General features: G+C 42.0%; 1 protein-coding gene across 8 annotated transcripts in view; it reads right to left on the reverse strand.

Annotated features, from left to right (window-relative positions):
- ENOX1 (ecto-NOX disulfide-thiol exchanger 1) overlaps positions 1 to 26,727 on the reverse strand; it is a 540,681-nt gene that overhangs the window by 107,613 nt on the left and 406,341 nt on the right. For all 8 annotated transcript variants that reach the window (XM_081130691.1, XM_081130692.1, XM_081130693.1 and 5 more), the window contains 2 exons: positions 9,708 to 9,814; positions 5,763 to 5,880 (listed from right to left, as the gene is read on the reverse strand). In XM_081130691.1, the coding sequence (XP_080986817.1) occupies positions 5,763 to 5,880; positions 9,708 to 9,814 (225 nt within the window). The remainder of the gene's footprint in view (positions 1 to 5,762; positions 5,881 to 9,707; positions 9,815 to 26,727) is intronic.

Consider the following 26,727-nt stretch of genomic DNA (forward strand, 5'->3'; position numbering starts at 1 on the left):
TACTCAGCCCACCTCGGAAAATTTACTTCATCGTCTTTAAGCCATATTAGTTTTAATTAATCACATTTTCTTGTTAAGTATTTGGGTTCCCAGAAGATATTCTTTTGTGGTTGAAAATAAAATGCGTGTCTTTAGCTCGGTGGTCGCTGATAGACACACACCACTGCGGATTCCTCCTTCAGGCTGTCGTTACGTGTGAGACAGAAGTCGACATGCAGCTTCCTCCAAAGCTTCCTCTCACCACGGACATGCCTGCCCCTGGGGCCCGCTGGTGCGGGGAGCCCCACCCCTGCAGCAAGTGGCCGCAGGTTGAGCCAGCTCACTTTCCATGTCTTAATGCTCTTGTCCCTCTGCCAAGTTCTAAGCAACTCCAGAATAAGCCTGCTTAGATCAAATTCAATTCAATAGGAAGATTCTACCAACTGCGAGTGATACGGCCCCCTTCAACTGGCCCCGGCCCTGGGCTGGAGGACCCTGGGCTCTCCTCCAGCGGCCCTGTCCTTCTGTGGGGGTGGCAGTGAGCCTGACTGTAACCTCCCCGTGGGGCATCCTTTATGTCTTTCAAAAGCACTCCCATGCAGGAAACAAACCAAATCAGAAAAACAGGCAGTCCTCGTGTTCAAGGAAATCAAGGGGATAGCCATAGAGAGCCTTATTATTATTACTTTTTTAAAACTAAAGCTTCCTGCTACATATGAAACTATTCATGCAGACTGAATACTGCTAATTCCAACTGAACTTAATTATGAGTCCCGAATTTGACTCAGTTGGCTGAAAGATTTGGCAAATCTTTCCAAATGACTTCTTATTGAAATTTTTAAAAAAGCCTGTACCTATGTTGTGGTGCGTTTCCATGGAAAACTGACAACTCAGAAAACACTCTTCATAATTAAAAGAGTATTTGTTCCCCTAAAGAACTCAGAGTTTAAGTGAGGTGTAATTAAAATCCAAGAACATTTGTGCATTATGAAAATGGTTTAAGAGTTGTCTGTTAAGCAAAGGATATATTAGTTTGACTTCTAAAATATGTGTTCAACATACAATGTATACTCACTAAATATTGGATGAGGTACATACACTGGGTACTGATGTTCATTTTGGTTTATACTGAATTTAAATTAATGGCTTTGGAACATATTTAGCATTAGGCACTGTATATTTATTAGCTTAACATGTTTATTTCTTGTTTTCTAAAAGCATCTCACACCCTTGAGGGCAGGGTACACTGTGTTTAACCCTCTCCCTATGCCCTGGGTCCACAGTACCTTGAACACAAGAAGGTGCTCAGCAAATGTTTGGTAATAATTAGAATGACGCTGAGTTTCAACTTTCTGAGATGTACCCTATCAAGCATGTGGCACTGAATTTTGTATGTATAAATGTTCAGAACATGTGGGGGAAATGAATTATCTTTGTTTAAACATGCTTATTAATGCTTGCCATTTAATATTCTTTTTATTTTTTACTTATTTACTTTTTAAAATCCTCGACCCAAGGATATGTTTTTATTGGTGTGGGAGAGAGAGGAAGGAAAAGGGGGGAAGAGAGAGAGAGAGAGAGAGAGACATCAATATGAGAGAGAAACACTGATCAGTTGCCTTCTATATGCACCACGACTGGGGATTGAACCCGAAACCTGAGTATACATATACGCCCTGACCAGGAATTGAACCCCTACGACCTTCCAGTGTATGGGATGACACTTTAACCAAATGAGCCACACCAGCCAGGCTGATGCTTGCCATTTAAATTTAATTAGAACAAATGTTCTTAAGATTGCCATCTTCCTGTGAACTTATGGAACAAGGGCTTAAAAACAAAGACCGGAGAAGGGGAATATGCAGTTGAAGTCAACAAACTTTTCTAGAGCACTGACCTGGTGAAAGGCCTAGGGCCAGGTGCTGGAGGACGACCGAGGTAATAAGCAGCTAACAGTAACTGACCACTCACTATGTGCTCAACGCTGGAAGGAAGGCTCTGCATGTGCTGACTCACCTGCCTCGCACAACACTCAGCCTCATCAGGTTCTGCCATCTGAGGCTTTACAGTCTAGGACAGGCTTCCTCTTTTCCCCCTCTCTTCCCTGTGCTTTCCAGCCCCACTCCCACTCCCAAACTTGGGGAAGGGAGAGGGGTAAGAGAGAAAGAGGGAAAGAAGGAGAGAGAGGGAGGGGGAGGAACAGATCTGGCTTCTAAAGTTTGGCTTGATTCCAGTAGGAGGCAGACTATGCAACAATAGATCTGAATTTTTATCAAAATTATCTTCATAGGCTTTGGGACAGGGTGCCAATCTTCTTGAATGAACGCTCCGATAAATCTGTTTTGGTTTTCAAATTTCTTAACAAAACTCATTTTCATTTTTATCAGCATTTTAGTTTTGCTCCAATAAACTCCTTTCCCCTTGCAGATCCAGCTGATGAGGAGCAGTGAACAGCCTGCCCAGAATTACATTGTAGTTATAGCCGTCCTAGGGAACTCTAGCCAAAGATCCGTGGTAAATTATTAGGTATGGTGAAAAGCAAAAGCACAATGAAATATTCTTTATAAACAGAAGATCAGAGATATATTGACCAACTTTGATTTTTCAAAAAGAGTTAAACCCAAGGTATCACACACATCCTTACATAATACATTGTGCCTTCTCTAGAAACCAGCTCTCCCAGCTCCCCCTCAGAAACAGAACTGTGCACGTTAGTTTTTGTTCCAGGAGACAGATGAAGAGGAAAAGCCAACACTGGTGGACCAGACTCGAGCATCCTGTGGGGGCGGCCTCACCACGGACTTGGCACAGGCAGGAGGCTCCAAGAAGGATATTCCCCCTCGGATTTCCAAGAATGACTGGGCAGCTGCTGCTCAGTGCATCCAAGGCAAAACCTCAGTTTTAGCAAAAAGAAAATGGGCAAGGGATTCCTCAAAAGATAGAGAATTTTACTTCTAGTTCAGCATTTGGCAATTTCCCTGTCAGTGAATTAGAGCTACATTTTGAGAGGCCTGCTCACGGGTGCCTCACAGATGCAAATTTGTACCTAAAATTAGTGCTGTGTCACCTAAGAAGATACCACTGAAAGATACCCTCAGGTTACAGGGCCTCCCCACTCCATCCCTGCTTCAGGTAGCAGTTTGAGGGGATCTGTCTTAGGCTGGGTCAAAAGACCAGATGGGAATTCTTGCTCTCAGGCTGTGTCCCCAACATGCAGGCAGAAAACAACAACAAGCCAGCAGCCTGCTTTTGGCAGGATCTTCAGGGCCCCGTAAAATAAAAGTTAGTCGCTTGCCTCTCCCTCTAATCAGTCCCTAGCTTTCCTCATAAGCCACATGCCACGTACTCCGGTCCATCTCATTTTGAAAGTATGGAAAAGACTGGATTCCTGGGGGCCTGGCATTTGAACTCCAGTTCTTTCATCTTTTCCCTCAGCACTCAGTATAGAGCATGCAGTGCTGTGCTCATTAATTCTACTGACCAAGTAACAAGCCTGATGAAAGCTTCTAAAAGTTCAGGTCCCACTTCAGGCTCTTACCAGATGCCTGGGGAAAACTAAGAGAGGTCTGGGAAGATGGCTCTTCGGTCAAACTTCCAAGGAGGACCTTGTGGTGCCTGCAAGGCGGGGTCTTAGCACCTCTGTGGATTCTGCCGCAGAGCTCAGGGGCCCATACGCTTGCTGCCATGGTCTGTAAGATCCCCTCTGTGAGCCTACGTTCTCAGTCATTATTCTGATCCTATCCTAAGCAGGCTATGAAACTATACACATTTCTTACTTGGGAAATTGATAGGTTGTTTAAAAAAATGTCACCCCTTCCCCTGCCAAGAAAAGTCAGAGGTTCAAATAAAAATTTCTCATTAACTCAGTTCTTTTCTCCTACACCTACCTTATTAAGGATGTTAAGGAGACAAATTTCACGTAAACCTGCCTCTCATCCAGAAACTTCAAAAATGATGAAAGCTTTTTTGAGGAAAAATTTTTATATTTTATGGGAAGATTTCATTGAATTTAAGAAAACCACACTAAAACTTGCTCTTTTCTTCCAACAGATGAAGGTTTGCAGAATAGAAATGGTGTGAGGAAGGTGTTTTCCTCAAATAAGCAAATCCAAACCCAATAACCAAGCAGCCCTGAGACATCCGTATCATCTTAATAGCAGACATACAGTGACACATACATGGTAGGTTTGTTTTTCAGATAAAGAATATGTGGTTTCAAAAAGAGCGGCAGGCATGGAACCTTCTTTTATGCCAAACTTCTGAAAGACTTAAATTAATGGAATTTGAAGATGAAAGGAACATGTGCTAAGGCAGTGGTTCTCAAACTTCAGCATGCATCAGAATTCCCTGCAGGGCTTAAATCACAGATTGCTGGCTCTCACCTCCACCTCCCCAGGAGAGTTTCTGATTCAGTAGGTCTTGAGCAAGGCCTGAGAATTTACATTTCTATTAAGTTCCTGGGTGATGCTGATGTTGCTGGACCACACTTTTGAGAACACTGCTCTAAGGAAATTAAGCTCCCTCCTGATATGCCTGGACAGAGCAGCGTTTCCTTGTGACCACCATTTATTCATGCCTCTGCATTCTCTTCGAAAACTCTGGAGAAACAGAGCATTCAGACCACTTTGCAACCTTTACGACCTGGCCATTTTAGACTCTTGATTTTGGTGTCTACCAACAATTAGCAAAGGTCACCTGTTTCTAGTCACCTGAATCTTTTTGTTAAAAAGCTTGGGATGATGCCCTGGCAGTTTTGCTCAGTGGTTAGAGTGTTGGCCTATGAACTGAAGGGTCCCAGGTTTGATTCCAGCCAAAGGCAGCATGCCTTGGTTGCAGGCTCGATCCCCAGCCCCTGTGCGGGCGCGGGCGGGAAACAACCAATCAATGTGTCTCTTTCACATTGATGTTTCTCTCTCTCTCCCTTCCACTCTCTCTGAAAAGCAATGGAAAAAACATCCTCGAGTAAGGATTTAAAATAAAAAGAAAAAGCTTGGGACAGGTGAGTGTTTTATTCACTGGTACATATGAGGAGACAGATCAAATCTATGTCATGCCTCTAATTGTCGTTTTTGGCAATGATGGCAATTGTGGCTCTTCCTGGGCCCTTTAGATGACGTTCTTCGAAGCCCTTAGACAAGCAGTCCCCCTGGGCGTTGCCTACATTTGAGTGAGCATGCCTCTGGCCTGCTTCTATAATACCAAGGGATTTACATATACCTGATTCAGGACAGAGTTTCACACCATCATCTCAGATGAGACAGAGCACATGAACCAAGGTTCGTTCTGAGCTTCTCTCCTTTTTACAACTCAAGAGTGATGCCCCTTTCTTGGTACAAAATGGGCCAACCTTTGGGAGCAGGCTAGGTGAGCTAAAGTTCACTGAAAAAAAGTCTAATTCTCCAGCACGCTGGCTCAGAGGCCAGAAAGCTTCCTTTGGGATTAAACAATTGTCATTAAGCACATCAACAGAAACTAGATTTTATCTATATTTCAGCATCTGTGGTGGCCGCCATCCTCTGGAAAAAGATTTTTATGGGAACAGGAAATATGCCTGAAAAAAGTATAAAGGTCCCCGGCCTTATGTATAAACAACCGGAACAATTTAAATGACTATGTTCCTAAGAAGTTTAAAGTTCTATTACTACAAGGCAGAGTCACTCAGAGATGAAAGTTTCGTGGGACTCAAAAGTGAGTTAAGCGGTCATTTCCCAATATGTATGCCCCATCTGGGATGAGGGAGATCAAGACGATACCTCATGGGGAGGGGGGGTTATCTGCGTTACCTGATTCATCGACTCTCATTTTTTTAGTAGGGCTGTCACAGTTCTCATCATCCGACATTTCCATCTCTTCTTCGCGGCGGATGCCCATGAGTTGCTCACTTTGAGCGTTCCGGAGCTCCTGAAAGTGAAGAACACACAGACGTCAGTCGCTTTTCCCATTTGTTTTTCAGTTATTATGGCTGACACATGAGCACTTAGAATCTGAAGTCTGTCCCTCCCAAACACTGCCCCACCTAATCTAGGAACAAGTTCTGAGGGGCACAGAGTGGGGGTGGAAAGAGGGATCCGGTATCAGGCCTGGGATAAATTCCTGCTCACCAACGACTAGTCAAGGGCTCTTCAGCAAATTACCCAACCTCTCGAGTTTCAATTTCCGCATTTGTAGAAAAGGAGGTGATAACATGGACCTAGCGGGGCTGCTGTGAGGATCACACAGGAAGACCTGTCACCATGACTGGCACACACAAGGGCCTCAGAGCTAATGATCCTGAACACAAGCAAGCAAGGAAACTTTTCAAAGACCCCGTGTGCTACTGGCCCACTGCGTAGCTTTAGGGATGTTTCTTAATCTCTTTTAGCCTCCCTTTACTCACTGAACTATTGTGATGATCATAATTTTGAGAATAAGTTAATGCATGTAAGATACTTAGCGTCATGCTAGGCACTTGGTTCTCCAAGTTGAAAATGTCGACCACTCTTATTCTTCGTGCAGAGCAGTGCCCCTGCATGTGAGCACGTGCCCATGTGTGACCACACACACGCACACGCACACACACACACACACACACACACACACACACCATTCAGGGACAAAATAAAAACAGAGCCCTTCTTTCTCTAGTGTTTCATGTTATTGTGTAGAGTTTATTGTTTCTGTCCTGATGGTTGTTTAAGCATCACTTGAGTATCTTAGGATTGTAGGTCATGTTCTCTGCCTATTACAGGAGTGACTATAGTAAAGGCATTTAATTTCTCTGAGCTTTTGCCAACTCACATATAAATGGGGAATAGTAGTAATAAAGGCTATTTGAATGCAAGCGTGTATGCGAAAACTCATAAAAAGTAAAGAATTACATAATACCCTTTTTTACAACTGTGTCTAAAAATCAGGACACCGTAACCATTAATGTTAAATTACACTATTATTTGTATCAATCTCTATATTTGTGAGTCTTTGTCTATTCTGTTCTCTTACATATGCTGTCCTCAAAAACAAACAAAAACAGAAGAAGTGCTGTTTCCTTTTTTTACCTGATTTAAACTGTCTCTAAGTAAAAGTCAAATAATTAAAATAATTTCACTTTATAATAAACAAACCTTTGAGTAACAATAAAGCTAAATTACAACAACATATGAATAGCATGACTTTAGGCATAGCTCTAGGGCCCATTCAAAAGATGTGCACAGGTTAAGTTAGTCTGTGTTATAGGTTCTTTCAATTGTCTTCCCTGCTTCGCTCACAGATTTTCACTGTAGCAGGGTGGAAAGGAATGTATTTATTGCTGACAGTATCTGCATGGTCAACTCTGAGCCCTGGGAATTACCACTGCAGAGGACAGGGAGAGGGGTCGGCAGAGAGGCAAGGTCCCTGGGACAGGGACACGCATCACAGGGCAGTCCTGAGAGGCCACCAGGCGGACGGCCCAGGCCTCCTTACTTGGCCATGCCACCCAGTAGAAAGAGGTGCCAATAACACCGTGGGTATCAGAGACAGATGTGACACGTGACTACTGAGGAAGTTTTTAGGTTGTGGACTGCTAATTTTTCTGACAAAGAGCCCAATTCCCAAAGAGGGGGCCTGAAAATACTTAAAACAAGGAAAAGTCAGGTGGAGAGAATAAATGAGGCTGAAAGAGCCTGTTGTTTAGTCCCAACAATTAATGGCAAACTGTCCCACGGTAGTTGTTCTTACGAGGAAGGGCGGCAGAAAGGAAAAAGATGGGAGGAAAAAAATAAGCTGAGGGTGTTTGCACAGGGTGCCTCTGGTTCAGCAGTAAATCACCAGTACACTCTAATAAATCTGTAAAGGTGCTGCGGATAATTAACAGATGCTGTACATGGGAACGCGGAAAAAAATCAAGCCAATTATCAAGCTTATATACAACTGAGAAATCATCCACAATGTTAAATTACCAACTGGTACTTAATCAATTAAGCGACATGGAGGAGAGAAAATCAAAGGTAATTTAGAATTCTATTTCCTGGTATATCAAAAGAGGTGGCGGGAGTGGCAGGGAGCCATAAAGACCCTTTCCAGGCGCACCTTTCATTTCTACCTCAGTAGGGAGCAAAGTGAGCAGGATTCCTGGGAACAGTGGAAGCCACCTGCCCTGCTTGGCAACGGAGGGGACAGCCCCAGCCCCAGCACAGGGGAGGCTAGGAGAAGGGGACCGAGCATGGTAGGAAGTGGGATTTAAATCAGTAATTGATATTTCCTGACACTCACCTACTAATGACAGCCTTTTTATGCACAGGTTTAATTCAGCTTCATGCCAGCTGCCTTTCTCTTAGTATTTCTTTTAATCATGTTTGGTTTTTACGTGAAGGAAAAAAACAATTCACAGCTTATTCCCAAGTCTGACTCATAGTTTATGAATTCTGATTTGTGTTTCATAACCCTCAATTTGTATATTTCATCATAAACTAGGGCCTCCTTCCTCCTGAAAATCAGCCTTGACTCCGGTCTCCACTCAGTGTCTGGAGGAGCACTAGGGAAGCAATCTTTGTTTTTCTGGGCCTTAAAAAATTAAAAAGAAACCCCACCTCCTTCTTACAATCCTGAACAGAGGAGCAGAACAGCATCACTCACCAACCACCTTCTCAGGCATTTGTGAACAAAATGAAAAATGTCCTTCTTAACAATAAATTGCACTAGCACTTTAAGTGTCCCATTATTGTGAAGTCATTCGGCATTCACCATCATAACAGTGATACTAAAGGATTCATTTGGTATTCATGTGAATATTATATCTAGTGCCATTGGTATCCAACTGTAATTTAGCATTAGTTAATGGGCACTTAAAATGCTACCCAAATGATTGATATCACAGTACTTTGTGGTTCTTCAAACTCTATATAAAACACTTATTTTGCAAGCAGAAGCCAAAATCATTAAATAAATAAACCTTACCTTCTATAAGTTTGAGATTTTGAAAGAGGGAAATATCATTTAGAGAACTTTGATATCAACATGCTAGAGATGGAGAGGCATCCACATGAAAAACATTCTTTCATTTAAAAAAAAAAAAAAAGAAGCAAACAAAGACAGTATACTTACTGTTCAATTACAGGTTCAAAGCGTACACTACACTGTGGAATTAAAAATAACAGCCGGACGACCAATGGCTAATGACACATTCTGGCCCTTCTAGGTGGCAAAGAAGGTCAAGTTCTGGACTCTTTCCTTGGGGAAAATACTCACACTTCACACATGCATTGGTGCAGAGGGCAGAAGGGCTAGTCTGGCCGCTCCCTCCCCTAGGGAGGTTGCTCTGGGAGAGGTGGGATATAACCTACTGGCCAGCACAGGGGACTAAGACATTGCTCACAATGAGGAGACGTGGATGAGAGGCATACCTCCATTTCTAGCCCAAAGAACAAACTGTCCACATTTATTTAAAACTGGTTTTCTATTTTATGGTGCACTTTACTTCATAATCATTAGGCAAAATGTCTTGCTTTCTTTCGGAGTTCTTGACTCTGAGTGGAAGAAGGCGTTCGTCTCTCCCTTTGCAGGGGGAGAAGAGCACTCTGTCCTCTGAGCATGAAGTCAGCTGCTTTGCTGGGTAAGGAACAAAACTGAGCTGGACTTGGAGGTGACAACGAGACAGGACAATGGCAGGATGACTGCCCACTGTAACAAAAACCGTAATGGCTGCAGCCACACTATTCTCTGCCAATCCAGCTGTGTGATGGTGTTTAAAAAGTAATAATAAAATCACCAACCTCAGAATGTTTTCGCCAAATGTCTATGTTCTTGCGCTGAGCTTTCGAGAAATGGTCCCAAGCTTTTTGTCTGGTAGAAGCGTTGAAAACGGCCACAATCTGCTCAACTTTGGTGAACAAGGGAGTCAAACAAGACAAGTAATTTATGTTGTGATCACTATAGGGAAGCAAAGCAAAGACACTAGGAGTCTATGGATGATGTCACAGTAGAAATAACATCATCAATATCCATCCAATTTGTGCCTTTTGTACTTACATTTTAGCAAGGTTGGGGTGTCTCCCTTCAAGTCTGTCTCCATAACTTTAGGTTAAAACAAATTCTAAATATTGACTGGGAAAAGTTCATGGGTACCTGCTTCCAAGCATTCTTTACCTCACTGAAAAGTGACTTGGCATATCTATATACCTATATCTATAGACTACATGGGCACTGGTGCTGGCATTCAGGTATAGATATATAGATAATGTAATGCTTTGGTTGGGGAGCTTAGGCATGAAGTTGAGGTAGAGTGGCTGAATGAGGAAGAGCCAAACGTATATCTTTTTCTCTTTTGGTCTCCATCTCAAGGAGTCAAATGTAGCCTGCTGAAGATATTACTGTGTCCAAGTTCTGAGTTGGGGCAATGAGTAGTTGTGTGATATCTCCCCCTTAATCTTAGGGCTATTTGTACTCCTTGCTCCTTTCTCTTCCCCTGTTGCACCCAATCTAGTCCTCGGGCATGGAAGAGGAGTCATTGCCTCCACCTCAAGAGAGGCCAGAGCTCACCCACCCAGCCAACCAGCAGCTCTGGCATGCAGATCTTATTTTGATACCATATGGCACCCTCCATAACCATCACGACCACATACCATTCTCTGTTATTCCATTTTCACTTTCACACGGCTCCCCTCTCTCTGGCTCCCAAACCCTCTAAAGTTCCAACTCTGTCACTTTGACTTCATTTAGAACTATGGCTTGCAGGCATGGTTTATTTGGAATGATAAATATCGAGGGGTTGTAAACAAAGCTATACAGAGAAAGGGATGGGCTCTTAGTAGTAGATGTTATGGGGAGGGCCAACCAACTGCAGATTCAGTCTTTTTTGAACAATTATTGATGTAGCAAGGATGAGATTAAGGGAATTATAGCACCGAATTACTATATGATTAAACATAAACTTCTAAATATTTAGTTAGAAAGGCATAGTTAAAATTAGCTTCTCATAGATGCTAACACTCTATCAAACATAAATTATTCATAAGTAATTTCCAAGGCTCTATTGTAAAAAAGGACATCCAAGCTCTTCCAAATATTCCAGGTGTCCAAAGAATGTCAAAAAGCAATAGGATAATCTGCACAGAACAGCACTTGGTGTTGCAATTTTAAAAATTAGTGCACAAAATAAACAAGTATATGATGGAGCATAGGAAGAAAGCAGATTCCATTCCATTCCCACATTGTAAATATCTTACAGTGCTAATAAGCAACTACTTCCCGATCTATGGGTAGTTTTCACAGGGGCTTTTATGTTTACTGTTTACTACCTCAAGAGAATTCCAACTCCAAACCCCCCTATCTATCAAACTTTATCATCATGTCACACAATGAATTTATTGCACTCAGTTTTAACAGGAGGATTTGCTATCAGCTTATCTCACGCTCGTCTTGAGTGCCAGGGGCTTTCCTCTTCTGACCTCACCTGGAGGAAGTAAAATTGCCAGAAGAGCCAGGCTGAGCTGCACTGAGGGCTGACTTCCACCTGACTACCAAGCTCCCAGGGCTCGGCGGCACTGCAGCAAGGCCGGCGGAGGAGACTGGTGCAGCCCATTGCCTGGGTTTCCTGTTGTTTTATCCGTATGCAGGCTGGGTTCACAGGGGGCTTCAAGCTGCCCTCTGCACGGGCAACCAAGAGCAGTCAGCCCAAATGGCCACGGTAAAATCCACTGTCGGATGAGACTATCTGGCAGAGGTAGAGGTGGCAGTGACTGTGAGATTTTTAAAGAGAACAGGCCCCGTTGCTTTTAATAGTAGAGCTCTTCGACTGGCATCATTTAGAAGAATAAGAACAATGATGTCTGACACCCGGCCTGCGGGGAAGAGACTGTAAGAGTTGAGGTTGAGAATTTGGGTCGTGATGGCCAAAATTCTGCCGTCAATCTGGGAAGGCTGTTAATAGAGGAGATACACTAGAGAGAAAATTGTGTGTTCATATATGTGTGTGTAGAGTGGAGGGAAGCTAAGAGAGACCAGTAATGCACATGGAGGAGTATAGAAATGAAAGCACTTAGAAGACCCAATGGCCTAAAACTGCACATGTTCAAGAGTAAAACTGGATCCCCTAATATTTATTCAAGTCACATACTATTGCAGATATTCCCTGTTTGAGGTTAAGTGCCTCAGTTGCTTAGAACATGCTATTACCATATCCCAGGGCATAAGCTCAATTCATTCATTCAGCAAACATCTGAGTCTACTGGTTATCAGGCACTTGACTGATTGCTGGAAATATATGATTAAGACACGTCCTTGATGAGGTTACAGTCTCTAGGGAAAAAGAAAGACAAGCAGGTAATTACCCTATGCAAGAGAGGTATGGATGACACCTATGGGGACACAGTAACTAATTCAGTAGGTGGAGTCAGGGAACATACCCAAAGAAGGCAATATTTTTGTTGAGTCTTAAATAGTGAATCAATACTTGCTCAGCTGAGAAGGCAGGATTGCCAGTTCAAGGCTGGCATGGAATGTGAAAGGACTTAGTGTGAACATAGGTGGCGAGGATGGGGCTAATAGTGGCTGGGAATGAATAAGGAAGGACCACATATGTCAAGTTAGATTGTGAACTTTATATTGTAGGCCTGAGGAGGTAGATCTGAGTAGGATCTGCTTGGGAGAAATGATGAAGGTTTGAAGGAGTCATTTGATAGGGCAAGTTGACAGGACACAGTGTGGCTGACTTGCTTTGAGGGAGGAGAGGAGGGAGACCAGGACGACTCAGGCTTGGGAAGTATATCAGAGCCCAAGAGGATGAGTGAGGGTGGAGGTCTGAGAAAGAAGATAAGGAATTTGTTCTTGGACATGCTGAACGGGAGATGCCTGAAGGTCATCCAGATGGAGCTGAAATACATACTGGGGATTCCGAAAGAAGTCAGAATTCCAAGAGAGATGATGTCTTAAATTGTCTGGGCCTATTTCCATTTCATGTAATTGTATTCTTTTCAAGAAGCAAATTAATTAAAAGCAAAACTAAATGTGATTAAATTTATACTTCTTTTCTTATTAAGTTTTATATTTTCCCCCCACATAGTAACAAATAAAAGAACCCCCAGAGAACAAAAGCTGTGTAACTCAGCTTAGATTTAAAAAGTACTCTCACAGTATTTCTATGGCCCACTTTACTTTTGTCTTGCAAATGAAAGTTCTTGGGCATACAAAAGGACTCAGAAAGAGTGCTTGGGTCAGCATGAATCCATCATCACTAGAGAAAAACCACCTCAGAGCCTATGCCCTAACGCATGTGATTCAAAGACAGCATATTTTAAAAACCATAAATGGGATGACCACTACAGTTGTCATCACAGGTAAAGACCATACACTCTTCACTGTCTCCAGCAGAGAACACCAAAAACATGTCCAAGAATTCGACTACAACTCACCACCTCTCCGGTATAATTTGTACTACTCGCTCATTCAATATACAGTGAAGCTACAAGCAGTTACTAAGTGGGGTATCTGAAACTCTACTTAGAAGCTCAGAGAAGAGATAAATAGTACAGAGGATGGCACTGGCATTTGTTGAAAAATGTAGCTTTATAGAAAGTTGTGCTGCAGGCAGAACAAATTCAGATCCCCCAGTGCCTTCACCACCACTAGTGGTCTGCAGAGTGGTGGCTGAAGGCCCACATGAGCCTGTATCAGTTAGTATACTAAAACATTCTGTATTATCAAGAGAGAGAGTTCTCAGTCAGAAAATTTAAATTTACCCTTCACACCTTGCAAATCTTTCTCCCCTAATTTTATGTTTTAAGTGTTTTATCTAAATTAAATTATTTGAGGATCATTAAAAAAAATTAGTGATTGACTTTTCAGAAATTTGCTTGAATGTCAGTCTCAGGTGTCATAATAGAGTCCCTCCTACATACCCAGTAGGTATCAATGAACATAAAGAACAGATAAACAGAGCTGTGATGAAATTGGTCACCACTCTTTGCAGCTGCAAACCTCTTAAAAGATAAACTGAGAGGGATTGGGTGGGGAGAGATTAATCAAAGAGCTTATACACATACATGCGTAACCCAGACATGGACACAGACAATAGTGTGGTGAAGGTCTGGGGGAGGGTGGATGCAGGGTGGAGGGGATCAATGGGGAGAAAAGGGGAGATATCTGTAATACTTTCAACAATAAAGATAAATTTTGATTCAAATCCCTGCAAAAAGGGATTCGAATCGAGCAGTGCCAAACTGGAAGTGGTTGGGAATGCTCCACTGACTGGAGCTGGGGAGTGGCTTTTATAGAGAAAAGGTAGAAGGAAGGCAATTATTGGTTGGCCATAGCTTAAAGTTAGCTGACTGCTTGTGATTGGTTGTCCCTAAGTTTCAATTGTGTAAACTTGAGGCAGTGATAGGCTTAGATTTTGGTTTACTCACATCATCCACCACCACAGCCTTAGAGCTGCCCCAGGCCAATGGCTCCTTGTTTGATAAATGTAACACTTTACTAGCGGTTACTCACAATCTCCTTAAGTGAGGAGACATATACACCCACATGCACACATATCACATACACACATACATGTATATATTCTTCAAAATTCCAAAAAAATCCATAAGACAAAGCAATTTAACACCTTTTTGTGTATTCCCCCAGCCCAAAATGTCTGGGTGTGTGCTGAGTTCAGAGCATACTCCTTACTTGAGAGAGGACTTTATATATATTCTTGAGAAGAACTTGGCTTCAGTCTTCTCTGGGAAGTACAGCTCAGGACAGGACATCCATTTACTGAGGAACAGAACATTTTAAAAAGCTTCCTGGGAAGGAACAGGGCACCCAGCACAAAACCTCACATTTCTGGGCTCCACCACGCTCCTGCACCTTGAGCTCTGGGCCGAAAAGCATCAGAAGCAGCGGAAGAGAAAGGTTAGGTTCCTCCAGAGGACACAAACAGGGCCCTGCCTCCTTCGTGTCCTCCTGACTGCATTTCTTCTCATAGTTCCTGTACCTCCCGCATCTTTTGTTCCAGCCAAACAGCTGTGAAAGAGCCTTAAATCCATTTAGTGTCCCAAATATCTGGAGAAATGGATTAAGTCCTTACTGGCAGCAGGGCTGCCTAAATAGAGCACCTGGAACAGATCTCCAAGCTTAATTTTTGGTTGTAATGCTGTCTGGGCTCACGATAGAGCCTTAACTCTGTAGGGCTCAGAGGAAATTTCATTTTCTTTTAAGGGATAACATTTTTTCCAAATCCTCTATGAATAGCTCATAAGAGATTTTCAAAAGTATATAACAAATGAAATAGTAGACCTCAGTCAGAGAAAGACAGGTATCACGTGATCTCACTTAAATGCGGAATCTAATGAACAAAATAAACTGACAAACAAAATAGATCCAGACACATAGAAGCACAGAACAGACTGACGAATCTCAGAGGGAAGGGAGAGGGGGGAGCAGGGAGACATTAACTAAAGAATTTATATGCATATCTGCATAACCCAAGGACACAGACAATAGTGGGAGGTGGGGGGAGGCCTGGAGAGGGTGGGAGTCAGATGGAGGGGGTCAATGGGGGGAAAAAGGGAGACATCTGTAATACTTTCACAATAAAGATAAATTAAAAAGAAACAAAGAAAGAGTAGACCTCCTCTACCCTAGCTTGCTATTGTTGTTTTTAAATACTAAAAGCTGGGTGGAACTGATGAGCCTTGGCCCTGAATTGAGGAATTATAATGGAGAGAATGCAGTAAGTGATTTGGGCTCTCAGGACACCCAGAGGACCAAGAGGAAGCCAGAGGGAGGAGCGGTTAGTGTCAAACACGACAGGGACCGGGTAAGAGGAAACTGCTATGAGAGATTCCCAGAGAGATTTCTGCTCACTCACTCAGGCAGGCTCTGGGTCCTGGGCTCGAGCTCAGAGGAGCCTGCAAGTCTGTCTGGCAGGAAGCCCAGGAAACGGAATTAACATGGTCAAACCCATACATTAAGGAGGCACTGACTGGAATTTCAAGTTGAGGGGGAAAAGGGCATTCTGGGGTTTGGACTTGAGATGAGTAAAAAGCACTGCGAGACACTGTGACTCCATTACAGCCACACCGCCCGTGAGGACCGACAGCAGGACTGCTGATGTCCTGACACAGGAGGGCAGAGATGTGGTTCTTCTGGGGAAAGTGATGGGGAAAGAAAGAAAAACATGCTGATCAAATTATAAAAAAAGAACTAGGATGTTTTTTAGCAAATTTCAAGCAAGCAGGAAATGGTGTTTTTGTTCAAATAAATGAAAAAATATTAGACAGTGACTTTTTAAGCTTTGTATAAATCCCAGTACATTTCAGGGCACTGTAGGCCCCCTTATTAATGCATATATTCAAATATTTTAGACAGTAACCTAACAAAAATCTCTGAGAATACTATTACTTTACTAGTTTCTTATAATATATTGCATTTATTAGGCTTTTTAAGTTCAATAAATCCTCCTGCCTAAATTATCCATATCAGCTAATTAAAGTAACATACATATGTAAGAAAAAGGGAATAAAATGAAAAGCAAAGTCTACTTTCCCATCCTGACTGCCCACCTCCCACCCAGTTTCTCTCTTTGAAGGTAATTTACAGATTCTAGCATATCCGTCCAGAGAAAACGTTATGATCTACATAACTATGTGTACTATCTAGTACACGTAGTTTTCTATGTGCAACCTGTTTTCCACTTACACAAAAGTGCTTATATTGTATACACCGTGCTGCACCTTGCTTTTTTCACTTCCCATATCATGGAAATCGATTCATATGTATATTAACAAGGCTGCAGTGAACATCCTCATACATATCTCCTGACATACTTACATAAATATCTTTATAAGAAATTCTTAGCAGTAGGAAGGATAGGAGAATATCTGAATTTTTAATTTTTGAGAACTGTATTGCACTCCAATTTTACAACCACCAAGTGTTTTTCAAATTGTTTTCCTATCCCCTTGTCAACAGTTGGTAACAGGCATGAGATGCGTGACAGCCAGCTCTCTGCACCAGAGCCATCTGCATTTGCAGGTCCATTATGAATCATAGAAGCAAGTCCACAGACTCACCACACCCCTTTATCAGTAGCTGACTCCCTGCTAAGAGTGATTATCCGGCAGGAAGGGGAGAGACCTGGTTTCTGGGCATCTCTTCTCCTTTTAGACCCTCAAAATGGTGACCCTGCTTTCCTTCGAGTTGCCACTAAGTTCATTAATGGTGCTATGAAAGTTCATAACAGCAATTGGCTCTTTCTAATTACTTAGATTTTCTGGGCCAGGCACTAGGCTTGATGATTTGAAATAGTAGTTTTTAAAATGTGGTTCCTGGACTGGCATCATCATCATCTTTTGGGAAATTACTAGAATGAAAATGCTCAACCCCCAAACCTACTGAGTAGAAACTCTAGGGGTAGGTTCCAGCAGATTATTTTTTTAAACACTTTTTCCAGTTTTACTGAGATAAAATTGACATATAACATTGTATAAGTTTAAGGTGTACAACATGATATATATGTATATTGCAAAATGACAGCCACAAAAAGTCTAGTTAACATCCGTTGCATGTATCGTTGCAATTATTTTTCTTGTAATGAGAACTTTAAAGATCTACTCTCTTAGCAACTTTCAAATATACAAGACGGCATTGTTAACTAGTTACCATGCTGTACATTCCATCCTCAGGACTTACTTATTTTCTAACTGGAAGTTTGTACCTTTTGGACCCCATTACCATTTCTCCCACCCCCACCCTCTGTCTCTGGCAATCACAAATCCAGTGAGTTTGTACCATTTGTATATGTATTTATACTCTATAGGCCAAAGTCTTATGAGCACTGTGAAGCATAACAAGCCAGACACTGTACTAGATGCAGGGGATAAAAAGATCCCCAAACACTGCTGGTCCCTGCAGTCCTGTGGGGTGGGAGGTTGGGGCACATATAGCCACACACAGGGATTCCCTGCTATTTGAAAGTTTGCTTTATGACACTTTGCTTTTATGAAAGACCTACTATCAGTACCTGTTTGCTAACTGGAAGAAATCCGAATAGGATGTTTGCTTTTATGAAGAAACATGAAAATAACATTCAGCATTTGTTTGGCAGCAGCTGACAGAGAGGCCGCGCACATCACCAGTGCCCACAGTGGCTCCACCAAGCTCCTTCCTTGAGAATCACACTTGGCCCTCAGCATCAAGCCCCAGAGCTTTGAACAGTGCCTGTGAGCATCTGTGCTTTATTTCTATGTATTGTGTGCATCCCTTAGCAAGATGTGTCCTAAGACATAATAAGAAAAGCCTAAGAGAGCTCGTGGGAGTGCTACGCTTAGAATAAAACTGGATGCAATTCAGTGTATTTACTACGATTTGGTAGGTTACTTGGGGGGACTGGGAACCCTCAAAAAATTTTCCATAAAAATTAATGATAATTGCACCTTCACTTTATGCCATATGAGCTTACAAAAGGCTTCACAGGAATGCTGTTTTTGGATGGGGGGAACCTGCACGTGACTGAATTACACTAAAGCAAGTGCAGTAAGGGAACTGTGAGGATACCAAAGGAGGCGGGAAAGGCCAAAACTTTAAGGTAAATGGAATTTTGTACCACCAAGAAGCCAAACACTTGATGTTATGATGAGGCAAGGGCCGGCATATACCTCTCTCCAAAAGTATACTGAGGCATCTTAGCATACACTTGAATCTAAAATCCAGTCTGCCCTTTTTTATCACTGTTGTTAAATAATAAGCCTCAGCAGAGGAAGCTAAGGAGGTAGGGCCCTGGTTTAGAAGTTTTCATAGAAAAATATTTTCTCTGGACATTTATTCCTTGAGAACAAAGAGGTATTTTTAGTAAATATTATGCTTCCTGCACTTAAGACACTGGCAAATACAGTGACTAGTAAGATTTTGGGGAGAAAAAGGAAACCTGCCGAGTGGATGATGCAGTTAAGGGCCTTTTTTCCCATGGATGAATGAATGATGACCACAAACACAGGAAAACATTTTAACACTTCATAAAGTTCTTTTTCCACAGCAGGGACATAGGAGCCAAATTTCCCCTGATGGAAATAAAATGCTCAGCTGAGATGTTCCTAAGAAGTAAGTGATTCCAGAAAGGGCTTCTTAGGCAGAAGAAATGTGGCCGAGAACACCAATCTGCCTGGACGGGGGGTCATGGTGAACACGGAGATCAGAAAGCCCTCACATTTCACTGCTCCACCTAGCGCACTACCTGACACTTAATAGGGACCCAACAAATATTTGTGAATGAATTTCATCATTCATTCAAACACCTGAGGCTTTTACGATTTTAGTCAAGAAAAGAGATGAGGCCCTGGCCGGTGTGGCTCAGTGGTTGGAGCATTGGCCCACACACTGAAGGGTTGTGGGTTCAATTCCCAGTCAAGGGCACATACTTGGGTTGCAGGTTTGATCCTTGGCCTAGGTCAGGGAGTGTGAGGGAGGCAACCAATCTATGTGTCTCTCTCACATCAGTGTTTCTTTTTCTCTCTCTGTCTCTCTCCCTCCCTTCCTTTAAACTCTCTCTAAAAAGCAATGGAAAAAATATACTCAGGTGAAGATAGAAAGAAAGAGAAAGAAAGAAGAAAGAAGGAAGGAAGGAAGGAAGGAAGGAAGGAAGGAAGGAAGGAAGGAAGGAAGGAAGGAAGGAAGGAAGGAAGGAAGGGAGGGAGGGAGGAAGGAAGGAAGGAAGGAGAAAGGAAGAGAAAGGAAGAAAGGAAGAAAAGAAGAAAGAAAGACGAAGATGTGACAGAGGAGATGGTCCGTGCTAGATGTGGCCTCTCTGACAAGACTTCTAGCTAGTGTGTAGCACCAGCAGGTGTCCCACACACTCTCAGGATTAAAATGTGGTTTAAAATTCCCAGTGCTGTCCAACAGATGCCACCTCCACAGCAAGGCAGAAACAGGAGAGGCTGATATGGCTGGGTCCCAGCCCATACTTCTGTCTAGATATTCAGAGATATTAAAGGACTGAAGTCTTTGATATGATGAGGACTATAGAATTTTCAGAGTGGAAAGAAAACTTAGGGGACTGTCTGGTCAAACCTTTTCACTACAGAAGAGAAAACTGAGACCTTAGAAGCTTAAAAGACTTTTCTAAAGTCACCTTGCTAATTAATGATGGAGCTGGGATGAGAACTAGGGTCTCTTCATGCCTAATCGGTCTCTCCACTATTTGCTACTTTCAAGATCTAAAATGCGGTTGATGCCAATTTCTATCAAAAATGCTTAAACCAAATTTGCATGATGGTTCTAACATTCCCAATCTCCAGGTTAAATGATATTAATAACAGTACTGTAACACAACTACTATAAAATTCTCAGCTGAAGTATATTCTACGTATTCTACTTTAGGGGAGATGGTATATTAGCACAAAGCCAGTTGGGATTATGGTTTCCTCAAAAAACCGACATTGAGAATATGCTTTGTAGTTACAAGGTTTCAGCTCAATTTCCAATACCAAGTCATTTCCATCTATAACATTTGATTAACAACCAGTATTTGTATGAGGTACTTTACAAGAATTATGCCAGAGCTGGGAGTGGTGCAGTGAGGTGGGAAATGAGAACAGTAAATGGCCTCTGTCTCTATTAGGCTGGAAATCTCACCAGAGGAAAACCAATAAACAAAAATCTGATGGACATTAAAGATGGCAGCGGATTGCGTGGAAGCTACACTGATACTCTCTGGGGACCAAACTGGAATTTCAACTAAATTATAGAAAAAACATCCTGAATAATCAACTACAACTGAAGGCGAGCTGGAGAGCACCCTCATAACCAAGGAGGGAAAGTGGAGACCACATAGAGACTGATAGAAAGCGCAGAGGCGTGAGAGGGCTGGCTGGGCTCCCACAGGCAGCAGCTGAAGGTCCAGAGGGATAGCTCAGCTGTGGGGGGGTTCCATTGAGGACTCTGGGGCCTAAACCCCAGGCTGGGGTTCCCAGACAAGAGCACCAGAACTGAGAAAGGTGCCCCTATAACATCTGGCTGTGAAAAGCAGCAGGGTTTCTGTCTTCCAGGGAGAGTGGCTGGAAATGTAGGCACCCTATTAAAGAGCCAACACACTAAGTTTCACATGAAGCCATTCACCTTGGGCTCCCGCAGAGGGAGGGCAGAGTGGACTAGAGCTGTGTGAGGAGAATCTAGGATTGTGGGCTCTGGAAATAGAGCTCAGAGGGCACCTCTCTGGATTCCTGTGCGGACTCATTCCCCCATACTGCAGAGGCAGACATTTACCTTCTAAGCAGCTTTTGCCTGAGGGGAAAGAAACTGACCCACCCTGCTGGAAAACCTCTCACCTCACCCTGTGGAGTTTGAAAGCCTGATAACAATCAGCTGCCCCACTGTGTGGAGTTTCTATAGCCTGAGGTTCATTAAGAGAATCAGATTAATCAACTTACAGGCAAAGGCAGACTTTAGAGTGCTTTGAGTCTTTGCCTCATCTACTTCTGCACCAAGGCCTTGGAAAAGCAGACTTTAGTGTACATCTTGGTCCTGTCCAAACGTACGCAGCCCCAACAGAGGGGACAAGCTGTGGGTTGTTGATAGCTCCAAACTGGGTACTCAAGGCCAGTCACAAACAGTGTCTGACACTGGCTTGTACCAGAGACCTTCTAAAAAGACTGAGAGTCCTAGCAGATCTACCTAATACATAGAAACAAACCCAAACAGGCAGTCAAAATGGGAACACACACACACACACACACACAAACAACAAGCCCCAAATGGAAAAACAAGAGAAGTCTTCAGAAAAAGAGCTAAATGAAACAGAGATAAGCAATCTATTAGATATGGAGTTCAGAATATTGATTATAAGGATGCTCAGTAGCATGAAAAAAAATACGGAAACTGTGACAGAAATTAAGAATGACATGGCAGAAATAAAGAATACATTGGATGGAATAAACAGCAGATTAGATGAAGCTGAGGATCAGATCAGCAAATTAGAAGGCAGGGTAGAAAGAAATCACTCAAACAGACATTCCAAAAGAAAAACAATTTTAAAACAGAAGGACAGACTAAAGGAGCTGTGGGACAACATGAAACGTAACCATATTCGCATCATAGGAAGATCAGAGGAAGTCAAAAGTAAGCAAGGGTTAGAAAATCTGTTTGAAGAAATAATGGCAGAAAACTTCCCTAACCTGGTCAAGGAAAAAGTCACACAAGTTCAGGAGGCACAGAGAGTCCCAAGCAAGAAGAATCCAAAGAAGCCCACACCCAGACACATCATAATTAAAATGCCAAAAATTCAAGACAAAGAGAGAAGCTTAAAGGCAGCAAGCGAAAAAGCAATCTGTTACCTACAAAGGAGCTCCCATAAGGTTGTCAGCCGACTTCTCATCAGAAACTTTAGAAGGGAATGGCATGAAGTATTCAAGGTAACGCAAAACAAAGATCTAAAACCAAGACTACTCTATCCATCAAGGCTATCATTCAGAATAGATGGTGAAACCAAGAGCTTCCCAGACAAAAAAAGGCAAAAGGAGTTTATCACCACCAAACCAGCATTTCAGGAAATGTTAAAGGGACTGCTGTAATAATAATAAGAAATAGAGAAACATAGGCATAAGTGATTAAAATGGCAATAAATAAGGACCTATCAATAATAACCTTAAGGACTTTAAGGGAGAGATCAACAGCAATAGTTTTAGTCGGGGACTTTAACAACCCACTGACTTCACTAGATAGATCTTCCAGACCAAAAGTCAACACAGAAACAGTGACTAAATGGCACACTGGATCAGACGGATTTAATTGATATTTACAGAACATTTCACCCCAAAGCTACAGAATATACATTCCTCTCAAGTGCACATGGGTCATTCTCAAAGATAGACCACATGTTAGGACACAATACCACTCTCTACAAGTTCAAGAAGACTGAAATCATATCAAGCATCTCAGATCACAATGGTATGAAATTAGAAATCAACTACAGTAAAAACACTCAAACACATGGAAGCTAAAAAGCATGTTATTAAACAATGAATGGGTTACTAATAAGATCAAGAAAGAAATCAAAAACTTCCTGGAAACAAATGAAAATGAACACACAACAACCCCAAATCTATGGGACACAGAGAAAGCAGTCCCAAGAGGGAAGTTCATAGCACTACAGGCGTACCTCAAAAAGCAAGAAACATTTTTAGTAAACTATCTAACCCTACAGCTTAAAGAATTAGAAAGCTCCCCTGTGAAGCCATCTGGACCAGGGCTTTTGTTTGCTGGGAGTTTTTTTGTTACTGCTTCGATTTCATCAGTTGTTATTAGCCTATTCAGGTTTTCTGATTCTTCCTGATTCAGTTTTACATGGTCTCACTCATATGCGGAAATTAATAAACAAAACAGACTGAGGAACAAAATAGATCCAGAGACACAGAAGCGTGGAACAGATGGATGAATCTCAGTGGGAAGGCGGGGGTGTGGGTGTGGGTGTGGGTTGGGAGAGATTAATCAAAGAACTCATGTGCATATATGCATACCCATGGACACAGACAATAGTGTGGTGAAGGCCTTGGGGGGAGGGAGCATGGTAGAGGGTATCAAGGGGGGATATCTGTAATATTTTCAACAATAAAGATAAATAAATAAAAAAATACAAAAAAACTGATGCCTAGAAAATAACTAAATGCTAAAGTAGACAGTATTAACAGGTGCTGCAGAAGGCAGGAGAGAGGGAGATGGTCATGAGTTACACTAAACAGAAGAGGTCTTTTGGATATAGTGTGATAGAAGCTGGGCTTGAATTCTGGCCTGGGGAGGAGGGGTTAGTACTAGAGGCAAATGCTTTGTTTTCTAACCAGATAGCAGCATTGATCTCAGTGTGACGCCAGCACGCTTCTGCAACTCTGCCTGAAAACTATACACTTACAGTTAGAATATCCTCCTCCGATCATTTTTTCATAAACACACACACACACGGTAGTGTGTGTTTACTAACTGTACAAGAAGCCACCAGTCTTGGGTTCTCATTTGCCCATAAATGGCTATATGACCACGGTGTATCCTGTCTGCTCCCTGAGTCTGTTTCCACCTCTGTGAAATGAGAGGTTGGAACCAACAAGTGCCTCAGGCTCCCTCTAGTTCTGATATTCTACAATTCCTACTTCTCATTCCTGTTCATTATATTTATGGCATGTATTCTTAAATTAATATTAATAAACCCTTTTCCACTGCCATGCGCATTCCCGTTGGCCTTTTCCCCACTTTGCTTCTTTCTCTGTCATGTCTCTCACTGGAAGCATGTTGGCAAAGTACCAAAGTGGGAATATCATGGAGTGTTTAAATTTTCATTAGATGTGTGCATGTTGTAACAAGGCATGCACAATTGATCATCTTGGCATGCATATTAATAATTGAATGCTGTGGTACATGTTTCCTGAGCTCTATAAACAACTTCTCTCTGAGCTTTGCAATGATGAGCTTTGCTCATAACTGAGAAATTGAAAGTGGACAGGCCTATGAGTCCCTAGGAAGCATATATATATTTTTTAGAATAAAGAGAAACAATTTTATTAAAAGCCATATTTGAATTAGGTGTTGTTTTAAGACTATTTTAATAATCTATAGTCTTTATAGTCTTTAATTTTAAAACTCATTTGAAATGCTGTACTTTGTTTTACCATAGGTTTAATTCTGCTTAAGCTCTTCCTACACTGCAAGGGGACACACAAAAACAGGGGGACTCTTTCCACTGGAGATATGTTTTATTTCACAAGTAACAAAGGGTATATAATAACCTCATTATGAAATTTGGGGTCAGGAGCATACATTTTTTAAAAGCAAAGAAAATCAAAACCCATTATGTCTTTCAGTTGGGAAACCTGGGGAAGTTTCTGTCAATGGACAGTTTGAGAAATGACATAAACACGAGGCAAGGATGATATAAGATTATGATAGCATATGAATGAGATGATTCATATATGCTAGAATTTTTTTCTCATTCTTAAATATCTAGCAAATGAGATCTACCCAGGTGCCACACCAAGATAGGTGATGTCCTTATCTAACATCTTTGATAACTGCACATCCACAGTCAGAAGCAAAAAATGATCCCAACAGAAGTGAATGGAGGCTATACCCCCCTAAACTCTTGGTTGGGGGTTCAGTGGTTGCCCCTTGATGCATTAATCCAAAGCTCAGATGGAAATAATGCCTATTTGATTATATTTAATAGCTGATCTTGGGGTAAAGGCCAGAGATATGAAAAAATGTTAGAACTTAAATAAATGTTGGTAGAACAAACCACCAACACAGCTAGAAGGTAATTGCTGAGCTTTGATGTAGACATTGAAATAAATCGCACTTTTTTCTTTATGTTATTATTAATGGTTCTTAAGTTTTTTCTCTTTGAGCAAATGCTACTTGCTCAAATATGAAAGCAGGACAAATATGACAAGCAAGGGAAGGATATGGTGCACCTAATCCAGCTTAATGGACTAACACAATGCAATTCCCCTTTCCTGCTCAACTAATTGACTATTTCCAACAAAAATCTATATAGGGACCAGTACTTTTACTGTGTTTGGAGCTCTGCAATGTACCTGATATTTCCGGGAAGTTGCTAAATGAACCCTCCATTCAGGACACCAGGCCAGCCACACTTAGTGTAATAAGCTAGTTCATCAATATGCCTGCTTCCAAACTGCCTCGGAACAGTTTCCCGACACTCTTGGCTTTCTGATGGACAGGCTGCCATGGGAAGCTATGGAGAAGAGCATTGACACTGTGGGGCTTTTATGTGGAGGGAGCACTCGGGGCTACTTCTGAATAACCAGGAGATTGCCAGCCCCCGGGGAGAAAGAGAGCTGAGATGCCATTCCTGAATTTTGGTGCTTAACAGCCCTAACCTAATTCTAAATGAGAAAGACAAAATGGGATTCCTATGGAGTTTGCAGGAATATAATGCAGATAAATGGGGGTATGACTGGTTCTGTTTTTGGGAAATACAGCGAGCATGTCAACCAAAATACAGCGAGCATGTCAACCACCGTGGACACAGCAGTTACTATTTTAACAGCAACTCTGTGCACTGATACCAAAGTCACCCTACTACACTGAACTGAGCTGGAGATAGCAAAAAATATGGTTGAGACAAATAAATGTAACTACACCAAATGTGACATGAGAAATAGTTAAAATTCAAAGGATGATGAAATGAACATCTAAGTACAATTTAGCCAGGTTACTGCTAATATTTTTATGATGAATGTTAGGATTTGGTCGCCCTTTGCATCTGGGGAGTAGTCAACTTTATAAAAGCACACAGAAGAGAATGAAACATCCCGAGGTTACTCGGTGAGATACATGATCTTCCTGTTCCACCTCACGGGCTTCACTCCAGCTCAGGCTTACATTTAAGGTATCTCCCATCTTCAGGTCGTCCTGAAGGGCCTTGGCTATCAAGGACTCACAGGAGGGCTGCTCAGGCACTCCATGGCTGGGAGTGAAGGTTGTTGAAATAGGCTAAAATTTTTATAATCTCTGTTGGTATCCACTGGCTGCTGAAATACTTCCCAGAATCAAATTATAGCGCTACTTGGGATCTCCCAAATAGTAATTGGAATATGAGAAATGTGAAGGTTGTTGGGCAGTTAGTTACAGTTGGGGATATGTATAAATGAGTTTTTCTGTTGACTCTTCCACTCCAACTCTCCTCATATTTCCTAGCCTGCTACCAAGTGTCTGGTAAAGTATAGCAATTTCCAATGAAAGCATAGCTAGCAAGCTCCTTTTATGATTTGCTTGATTACACATGCAAGAAGAAAACCTCATTATCTGTAGACA

Source organism: Miniopterus schreibersii (assembly GCF_964146895.1).
Source record: "Miniopterus schreibersii genome assembly, chromosome: 2".
Lineage (NCBI taxonomy): Eukaryota > Metazoa > Chordata > Mammalia > Chiroptera > Miniopteridae > Miniopterus > Miniopterus schreibersii.